The sequence below is a fragment of the Pygoscelis adeliae genome, unplaced genomic scaffold (assembly GCF_000699105.1).
Source record: "Pygoscelis adeliae isolate BGI_AS28 unplaced genomic scaffold, ASM69910v1 Scaffold118, whole genome shotgun sequence".
Lineage (NCBI taxonomy): Eukaryota > Metazoa > Chordata > Aves > Sphenisciformes > Spheniscidae > Pygoscelis > Pygoscelis adeliae.
Window position 1 is genome coordinate 76,662 of NW_008825257.1, and position 10,625 is coordinate 87,286.

General features: G+C 47.0%; 1 protein-coding gene across 1 annotated transcript in view; it reads right to left on the reverse strand.

Moving 5' to 3' along the window:
* Positions 1-7,132, reverse strand: part of SYNDIG1 (synapse differentiation inducing 1) — a 66,432-nt gene extending 59,300 nt beyond the window's left edge. The window contains exon 1 of the mRNA XM_009329469.1: positions 6,653-7,132. Within this exon, the coding sequence (XP_009327744.1) occupies positions 6,653-7,132 (480 nt within the window). The remainder of the gene's footprint in view (positions 1-6,652) is intronic.
* Positions 7,133-10,625: the final 3,493 nt, after the last annotated feature.

Below are 10,625 nucleotides of genomic sequence, written 5' to 3' on the forward strand. Positions count from 1 at the left end.
GGCAGGTGGAGTGGCCCTTCACTATTGTCCTCTTTTTGCTTCAGAGCTGACACAGTTTCCTTTGTGGTGCGGCCCTCAAAGAAGTGTGCCACACCCCCACCTTCTGCAGATGACAGCATGCAGCTCATCCAGAGCCCCTGCCGCTTACGGGCTGGAGCCCAGGGACCTCACTGCATAGCGTCAGTCTGAAAACGCAGGGAAGTGATGATGAGAAAGGGAATCGCCCTGGGCCCTGGCTGCTATTAACAAGATTCATAGGAGGGCACTTGGAGACTGCTGAAGGTGACTTCCCAGCCATGCTCCCTTCACCTAGGGCTGGCTAATAAAGGTTAATATCCCTTGGCAGGGCTCAGCATCTCCAGACTCCAGTGGCTTCTCCTTTAAGGGAGAAAAATAAATCAAATGCAAATGAAGTGTAATCATGCTTGTAACCTGTTAATAATGTGCCTGTGAAGGAATCCAGGGACATAAAGTGTGTCCTATGCGGTCAGACCAAAGGCCCACTGAGCCCCATGCTCTGCCTCTGACAGCAGCAGCAGGACATGACATAAACCTGGACACTTTGCAGTCCATCCCTTGTGCTCCCTCAGCACGCACAACTGTCGTGTAAGAGTTATTAGAAAGAAAAGCTTTGCCAATTCCTTTTAGTATCTGTTTATGGATTCCTCATCCATGAATCCGTCTAATCCCTTTTGAACTTGCTGATCCGTCATAACCTCTTGAGGCAGCAAGTCACCAAGTGTTCACTACCCCGTGTGTGAACAACGATTTTCTGTTATCTGTGTTAAGCCAATCTCTTACTAGCTCCCTCAAGTGTCCCCTGCTTCTAATATTGCAGGTTTGGCAAACGGTGGATCTGCATTCACCTCATCCTTCACTTTCATGATCTTGTGCAACCGGCTCATACACCCCTTGGCTACCTTCTCTACAAAATGGAGAGTCCCAACCTTTTTCACCACTCCTTGTAAGGAGGCTGCTACTTCCACTTGATCATTTTCTTTGACCTTTTCTATCTCCACAGTGTCCTTAAGAAGTGGGGACCACAATCACCCACCCCTCTTAAGAAAGTGGATTGCACCAAGGTTTAATACAGTGGCAAAATGCTGCCAGCACTCCATCTTGTTCTCAACACAGCTCTTTAAGATACCCAACATTTTCTTGACTTACTGGCTTGCCCTGCACACTGTTCTGTGGGACTTCACAGCACTGACAATGACTTCTCCACGGTCTCTTTCCTGAGTTGTAGCTCACAGTTACAAGCTCAGCCTTGAGTTCACATGGATTAGATTATTCTTCCATAAATGTACTAGTTTCCATTTATTTACATTGAAATGCATCTGCCACCATTTTGCCAGTCAGTTTTGTGCATTCCTTCCAGAGTTCTTCTCCACTGGCATGCCACCTGAGTACCCAAAAGAAACTAATGCAATCCACAAACTTGGACAGGTCTAAGAGCCCAAATGCCTCCACATTTCCCTGTGACCTTATCCCATGTCCCTGTGTTCTTCTGAGCATGTGCCACGGGACAAAAGAAACCAAAATGACATTCCTAGATCCACAACACATCCCTAGGTGAGCTTGGGCAAGACATTTATTGCACCATTTTCTTCAGTTCCCCAGGTGCAGAATGGAGAAAATACTGTTTTCTCACCTCACAAGAGCGCTGCTATGACCAGTGAATTCATTAGTGAAAACAAGATGCAAGACCCCGAAGAGAAATGGCCATACAAACAAGTACGTAAAGCATGCAAGACCTGCCTAGGATGTCATCTGTGCTACAGCCTCCCATGTCTGCACTAGACTGCCTCTTCGCCCATGCTGCAGAGCTCTCTGGAAGGGGAACCCCACCATGCTCAGCTCCCCAGGGGGGTGTCCAAACATGCTTTCTGGATACCTACTCCCAGGGGAGGCTGAGGACACAGCAGCTCAGGCCTTATCAGCGCAATGCAGGACCATCCAAGCCTGTGCAAGCTGGAAGCATTGGGAGAAAGCATGCATGTCATGGGGCTCGATATGTGCATAAACCCCTCAAGGGCCTTCTCTTCACGTTGCAGAAGAGATGTGGCCAGGAGGTGCTTGGGAACGTTGAGAAGAGGGGTTAGATGGAACAGGACATGGCTTAGGATCCACCTTCTGTCTCTACACTTTCATGCTCACATCCAAGGGATGAGTTTCACAGGAGCATCCAGCAATTTGCAGGGGAAAAAAAGAAGGAAGGTTTAGCCTGAAAGCACTACATTTCCTTTCTTCTTTCACTCCCCAGAACATTCTATTTATTTCGTTTTCAGAGACTGTTTCAGATGCTGCTAGGAAAAAAAAAGGGTTTTAAGAGCGAGCTCAGATGTATTCTTTTATGCGACACATATGAATAATTCAATTTGCTGCCATCAATAGCTTGGGTTTCTCTAAATAAGCCATCTATCTAGGGGTTAGGAGGAAAACTAGCAGGAGTGTAATATGACAAATAATGTTTCTGGATAAAAGATGGCACTGCATTTACACATGAACTCTAACAAGAGGGTATTCCAGCTAGCAACTCATATAATATTTCACTGCCACCACATTTGACAAGTTGTCTGTCCATTAGTTGTGGCGTAAAGAACTCATACGATATTTATAAGTGTTCCAGAGATACCTCTTAAGGAATCATTTGATTTCAGGGATGGGCACTGAAGAGAGAAGTTTAAAGCTTCGACAGAATGCGCAGCCTTCTGCTTTCATGCCTGGTAATTGCTGGAGCAAAGTGGGGCTGTATATGCTAATGAGAGCTGTTTCAGAAATGTTTTTCTGTCCAGACAATTACGATTTTCGTAGGCAGTCTGAATAATATTACACCAGGACCTGAGAAACACTGATAGTTTAAAAAAAAAAAAAAAAAAGTTAAACGTGGCCATGTTGTTGCAGCGATGTGCAGGACCCCTGCTTAGGATGTCTCCTGCTTCTCTGCTACATCTCCCAGGTTCTGCAGAGTCCCCAGGCTTGGGGAGGGAAGAAGGTGCCTCCTTCTAGGCAACTTGTCAGAGACATTGCTGAGCTGGATAGACCCATCCTGAAGGGGATGACAGGTAACAGAGCAGCAACCCCTGCAGCCTGGCTGGGTCAGCTCTTCAAACCAAAACCAAATCACTGTCAGTCAAAATAGCTGTCTTTTTTCAGAAACCTTCTCCGTGGTGAAGTTTTCTGCAAGAGAACAACAATCTTTCTGGTTATCAAGAGCCCAACTCTCTTCAAAAACGAAACCCTGGCAGAAACACACTGACTAGCAGTAAAGCTATTTTCTGCATATGTCCATGGACTCCTGCAAGTATTGCATGGAGGGGGTCACTACAAAGGGATGAGTTAGATTTTTCTGCATTTCTAAGAAACTAAATACCCAGTCCTGAAAATCCCTAGGCAGGCACTCTGCAATAAGACAGGCAGTGCCAGAGAGACATGGGGGAAGACAAATGACTCGCAACCCCAGGGTTGTTCTGCCTCCCAGAAGGCATTTTACTGAGATGCCGCAGTTGGGAATCCACTTGCCTTGCGCTGACATGTAGAGAACAGGTGGTAGCCCTCAGTTTTCAAGAGACAACGGCTCTTCTGCACAAAGCTCCCCTCTTTGCTCATGTTTGCAAAAAGGGGCTATTTTTAGAGTTTTCTCCCAGAAAGAAGTGCCAAAGCAGGTATGTTACAACAAAAAACCTTTACAAGAACCGAGCCCTGATCTGCTGTTATACTATGCAGCTCCCACCCCTCGATGAGCTGTGGCATGACAGTCAATGTGGCAAGATACTCACCAACGTGCTGTGCATCCTCAATGGCAGAATCAAATCCTTCAAGGCTCTCACAGTGGGGAAGCAAAACCTTGCCCCTCTGCTGTTTCACCCTCTCTCATTGTTCTCCTTTTAATTTCTGCTCCCAGTCCTGGTACTAACCCTTTCCACCCCACTTCAAGTCTATTAGTAATTTTAAAAAGCATTTGCTTCTTGTTAGTAACTGGTGGAAAAAAAAGCTTTCTAGTGGGCCAGACTCGTGCTGTGTGATTCAGGTGCTGTTTTTCTCATTTGGACAGACAAGCAAATTTTTATGTAGTTAACAATCTGGCATGGTTCATTCCCCTACTCAGTGACTGCTGTCCTCAAATACTTTTCTTCCAATCCTGGAGTCTCAACATATGAAGCTACGTCTCTAATGAACCAACTAGCCAAGCCCAGGAGGCCCTCATGCATCTGGCCACATAGATACAGCACCTGTCCACATGGGAACCAGAAAAGCACAACACAGCAGTCACCTTTTTTGCTGGTCTTGTGCTGCCAAATGCATCTCTCCTCTCCTTCCCATCTTTCTGCACGACCAGCTGCATCTGCAGAATTTGGACCTTCCTGGGATGGAAGTTACTCCCCATACTGAGACCCCTTGTGCTGAGTGCAGCTGCTCAGCAGGTTGGTCATTCAGGTCCAGTTCATGGAGAAGTGTGAAAATCGCAGCGCTGCACTGGGTTGGCCAAGTAGCACAGCGATGGAGACTGATACTGGGCTAGAAGCAGAGGCTTCTAGCAATTCTAGCAATGCACATGTTTCCAGTCAGGCAGGTCCTTCCCCAGACCTTGCCTCATTTTCTCCTCCCTTGCTCCATTCCCCTGGTGGAGGAGAAACCCCGACACCGAAGAGAGGAAGACATATGGGTGTGTACTTCGTGAATGTTGTCCTCTTCTGAGCACTTTGTATGTGTAGGTCCGGATGGCTGTCCGTACACCTCTCTGTTTATTAGCACAGTAGCATCCTGCAGGGTTAAGTGAGGCTGGGAATCCGTGGTGCCAGATGCAGTACACCCATTTAAGAAGGGAAGCGTATGACCTCAGGAGCCTACAGTCCAGAGAAATAGGTCAGAAAGAAGGAGGAGCCAGGGAAAATGATGCACGCGCTGTCACAGCATGGTACCAATATTTGCAAAGGCTCTCTCCTTTCTCCCCTTGAGATCTGGGGAGGGGAAGGATGAAGTCACTTTCCTCAGACCTTGTTTTACAGGTGGTTTTCTAGAACAAATGTTCTCTATGAAAAGCTGATCAAGCTCCTACAGTGCCACTTTGAAGAGACACACAGACTGAGGCCCCGAGATTGCAAAGGCACCTTAAAAATCCCACCACGAAAAGGGAAAAGATTTTTGGTATAAAACATTTTTCCTTGTCCTGCTTATTTTCCCGGCCTTTTTTAGCCTATTCTCCAACAGTTGGCTAAAGAAGGTCTTGCTGGATTTGGATTGACAAGAGGGAGACATTTTTTTTTTGCTGCCTAAATGTCAGGCCAGATATGTCAATAACACCATTAGGCAATTACATGCCTGCTGCAGTCACCTGCATCACTACTGCATTAGAGAAACTAGGGCAAAAAGGCAGCAACTAGGGATTTTGTTTTGATTAAGAAAACAAGACTTCCCACAGCCAATTTTGAAATGCTGTAGAAGGGTGTGATTTGAGCTAACACCCTCACATGCCTCAGAGAGAAACTTTTTGTCTCCCTGCGGAGGCATTGAATACTGCGTTACTGGCACACACTGGGAAAAACACCTCTCTTTTTTCCTACTTTATCAATACAGAGAGAAAAGAGAATAAAAGAGAAGTCAGGCTCTTGTTGGGTTGCCCCTGTGCTGATCACAGGGTGAGACACTGATATTACAGGAGGTGAAAATAGAAGTTTTAGGACTTGTTAGGTCTCAGTGGAGAAAACCCCTGCAACAGAGAAACACGAGCAAATAGTCTCTCGATCTCAACTTGGACATTCGAGTTGAAGCTATGGCTTCGCTCCAGACAGCCAAACAGTCTTTGCTAGGTTAGGAGTCTATGACCAATGCTGGAGAAAGTTTTGGGATCAGCAGCATTATGCACACCCTCCATTCCCACACACACTGGCAAACACAAATCTGTGCCGCTCTTGGGCAGCTGGTTTCAGCCAAAACCAAAAAGGTTTTTTAAAGTAAAAAATGCATCATTTAAGAAAGAATGAAGTTGATTTCCATAGTCTGCCCCATTTGGAGAACAAAATGTATCTTACTTTACTGTGAGCAATCAATGAAGCACAGGAACCTAAAAGAAAACATTGCATTTGGGATCTAATGAAGGGTTTCACTCCATCAGAAAAAAGTCTTTTATTTCAGAGACACGGGATTCATTTCAGCTTGAAACCCAAAGACTTCTGATTTTGTGTGCATTCAGAGAGAGAAATGTTTTGTGTTTGAGCCAGTATACAAAACAATCTGCTTTATGCCCAGCTCAAGTCAGGAGAAAGTAAGAGATGATGTTGGCCTGCAGAGTAAGACAACCTCCATGTACGTGGACAGATGCTCCTGGCCCTGACCTTACACAGCGTTTAAGCCCATGGGTCTTCTTCAGTTTCCAACCAGCCCATTCAGAGGTAGGAGGGAAATACTGATCTCCATTAGGGCCAGTGGGATTTTTGCCATTAGTATCCAGAGTTGGAACTTTACCCAACAAATAAAGATGAGTGATCGCTCACTGTCCTGGCCAGAGGAGAGTGTGATACAGCTGATCCCATGCAAACCAGCTTCCAAAGCAGCTGATCCCCTGCAGACCAGCTCTTGGAGGCTGTACACTTAACCCCAAATATGCCCTCCTCCCCCCAGCCTTCCCCACATATCCCAAATGACATCTGACCTCTAGCTCCTGGAAGTCCTCCTCTTCCTCCACATCATATGAGAGGGTGTGAATCTTGATGTCATCTGCTGAGAGATCGATGAACTTGCTGTCCGGGTACTCCAGGCTGTCTTTGGTGGGAGAGCGGTCCTCGATGAAGGTAGTTTCACAGCACTCCGAGCCAATGCTCTCGCCCCACGAGCGCAGCATGTTCTCTGAGTAGAGGATGATGTTGGGCCGGTAGTGAGACTCCACCGTCTGCTGCAGCATGTTGGGGTCCAGGAGCTGCTGCACAGGGTCATTCCTGCCGTTCTCCAGACAGCTCGGAGAGGAAAGGCTGCCCGCTCGGTGGCTCTGATACTGGGGGGTTGGGTACACAGAGACCAGACCATCTCGGCTCTCTGCCACTAAGTTCCTTGTATTAATTAAACCATTCCTTTTCCCAGCTTCAGCGATCTTATTGTGCATTAGCACGCTGTTCTGCTCAACCAAGCCATCCATACTGGGAGGTGTCTGAGGGAGTGGGATGGGTGGTCTTTATTTTGTTGTACCTTAGAGACAGGTCACACTGGGGCAGTGGCTCCCATTTTCCTGATGAAGAAAGGGAACAGATACCAAGGTGAGGACAAAGGCAATGAAAAACATATCAAGGCACCCAAATCAGCTTGTCTTCGGTATCACCTCATGAGGAAATACAGCCCTACATATGCACACACCCTGCCCTAGCTCTCCAAATATATCCCCACTGGGAGAGGCAAAAAAACCCACCCCAAATCCATGGGGTAAACAGGAGCAGATGACAATGTGTGGTGACAGAGGACTTCCTGAGATGTCTTGGTAATGGTGGGCCCTGTCAGAGAAGGGCTATGATGCCTCCTCCATCCTCCCACCGGTACGCCACTGTCCTTCTGGGGACAATGTCCCTTTCCTCTAAACACACTCTGATAAGAGAGATGAGGGAAAAAAACAAAGATAAAAGATAAAAGAACTGTTTTCAGTTCTCAGAAATCTGCAATTGCGAAGGGCAGGCAGCTGGTGTGTTCAGCTGTCAGTCTCTGCAGCCACCCTTCACCCTTGGCAAGTGCTTTACTACCCTTTGAAAACCCAGCTGAAGGAAAAAAAGCAGGCAGCGCTCTTCAAATCGACTGAAAAAACACCACCTGAAGGCAAGGTCAGATCTAACCCAGAGGAATTAAAACTCCTCTGGACAGGGTCTCAAATCCCCTGTGTTGCTGTGGGTGCCCTACTTCTTCCGATGCCTCTGAGGCTGTCCCGGGACAACAGACTGAAGGGCTGTGATGGGGCTTGTCAGTGTGACCATCCCCATCCAGATTCACCTGGAAGACATGGGGGCACAGTTGCTTGAGCCCCAGGAGCTGGCTGTCTCCTTTTGCACAGGAACAACAGCTGTCCTCTGTCCCACCAGACCACCAGCCTGGCTCTGGTTTGTGTGGGTTGCACTAAGGCATGAGAAATCAAAGGGACAGTTCAGAAGGCTAAAAGTACTTTTTTTCCAGCCCAAACACTTTCTCACCAGGACACCAGTTTTGCTCAGGTGCAGACAAAGGAAAATGCTTTTTGAAATACTCATGTATCTGCCACAGCAACAATGAGCTCAGGATTTTGTTTCTGGGCCTGACCACAGAAATCACAGAAATGCTCCTGGCTTCAAAGAGCTTCATATTAGATCCTCTAAGGCCAAATTATTAAAGTAGGATTACCTGTTCCCAGTGTGCTGCCTGGAGGAAAACAAGAATTACACATACAAACACACATACATACATATTATTTTACTTGATGCTTTCTATTTCCCTTTTATATCAGAGATCCTCTAACAGAGCAATGGCTAGCAAAAAAGCCAGATTTTATTTCCTCTAAATAAACATCTGCAGTCTCCCTTTTGGCTTGCAAGAGATATTTAAACCATTGCTAATAGCTGGTCTTGTGTTCTTACACTACAAATGAAGCAAGAAACTTGTTTAACATACAAGAGAGCCTAAGTACGCTGCAATGCTTGCATTCACAGCACTTGGTTTAACACATAGAAAACCCATTTTATTGTGTTGTCAAATAGCTCAGTGCTTGTCCTAAGTGAACTGACAGGAAAGCTACACAAGTGAAAATACACCACGGTGGGATCCCGTGGAATTTACACTACACGGCTCTCAGCCCCAAACCTGGGGAACCTGCTGGCAAAATTAAACCAATTTGCAGATTAGCTTGGAAGCTTGGACTCAGTTTCACCAAAGGATTAGTCCCAAAGCACTCAATCCCTTTGCAGCAGATAAGACTAAGAGCAGGTGTGCTGCCTTTCCAAGGAAAACTCATTTCCATATGCAACCATGCCTGTGCTAAATGAACAGAGGACCATGCCCTCTTCCCGTTCCTGGCACAGTAACATCAGCCTGTGTCAGCACAGACGTATTGATGTGAGGTGGAGCTGCTTTTGGAAGAAGGAAGCGAAGTTCAGAAGGCGAGAGTGGGTGGGGAGGCCAATGTGTTGACATTTGCCTTAGGACTGGTGCTTGCAGAACAACAGTCTTCCATCCGCCGCTCCCCACTGAGCGCTGGCAACCTGCAAGACCTCCTGTGGTCTGCTAAGCTGTCCCAATTTTGCTGTTTAGGAGGCTTCAGAGGCTGAGTGGGACCCAGTCACAACCTCAGCTGGGGAACACCTGCTGCTTTACCCAGGTTGGGTGGGACTACTTGCTTAGGAGATCATTCTGCTGTGCCTCCAACAGCTTGCCCACAAACCTTCCCCTTCTTCCTCCCGCCCCTCCCACAGAAACAAAATGAAAGTACATCACCACAGGCAGAAGCTGAGAAAAACTCAGCAATTGAAGAGTAAGTTGTCAGGAGACTTTGCTCAGTTCCCCCTGAGCTAGCCTGAAAAATGTGCAAGGCTCCCTGACATGTGACACCAACCATCAACCCCACCGAAGCCAGCGAGACTTCACCCAAAACTGTAAACCATCTCACAAGCATTCTTAGCCCTGCCGTTTGTCCAAGCAAACTGAAATGGGCAGCAGAAATATGCCACAGATGTAGCAGAAATTGGAAGAAGATGCACAAATCAAACAGCTCTCCTCCCAGAAAAATGGATGAAGAGGTCAATAGTTGGCCACTGCATCAATGGCTGCAGCAAAGCTTGGGTCAGGACTCGCACCTCTATGCGGTCACACCATTTCAACAAATGGGTATTGTCTGGCTTGAGCAGCACTCAGGAAAATGCCATTTTAAGGCAGCTTTATCACATGCCTTTGAGCTGTGCTGTCAGATTCCCTTCACGTTGTCTCTGCACTTGCCTATCATCCAGATAATGCTTCGCTCTGGAAACGTAGGTCTCACTCCAGGCATTCCTCTGACAGCTGTACTGTCTTCATGGAAAATGCTCACTTTGAATGGGTGTAAATGAGGCTCTGCAGGCACAGTGACACCAGAGGTAGCTGGTATGCAGACCGGTACATGTTCCTCATGCAGTTTTAGGTGGTCATCTTGAAAGGGATGCACTATGAGAAAGGGTCACTCCCATCTCTTTAAAGTTGACTTGCATGGGGACACTCCAAAATCATGGGAAATGAAAACCACCTTCAGTTCTTCTCACACCCCTCAGTAACAAGAGAAGAAAAATAAGCAGAGGCCACAGGGGAAAATGCTTCAGTATGCCTAAGTGACCTGAGACCCAGGAGCACTTCAGAACGTCACTGGGATGTCAGTGTCATCAGGAGTCAGGACTGCCCCACACCATCCCTTGCTCCTCAATGTTCATTAGCTTATGTGATGCAGGAGCCAGGCCCCTTTGGCTGATTCAAAGGAGGCTGGAGACTCAACATCATTTCAAAAGGTGATTTGGCTCCAAAGCATTTGGAGTGCTGACAGATAAGATTCTGCAAAAGACCTAAACTAGGACTGCTCACGACAGCTTTGGTACTCTATGAGTGATACCTCTACCATCCCAAGGAACTGAGAACAACTATGTCACAGGCTCAAGCAT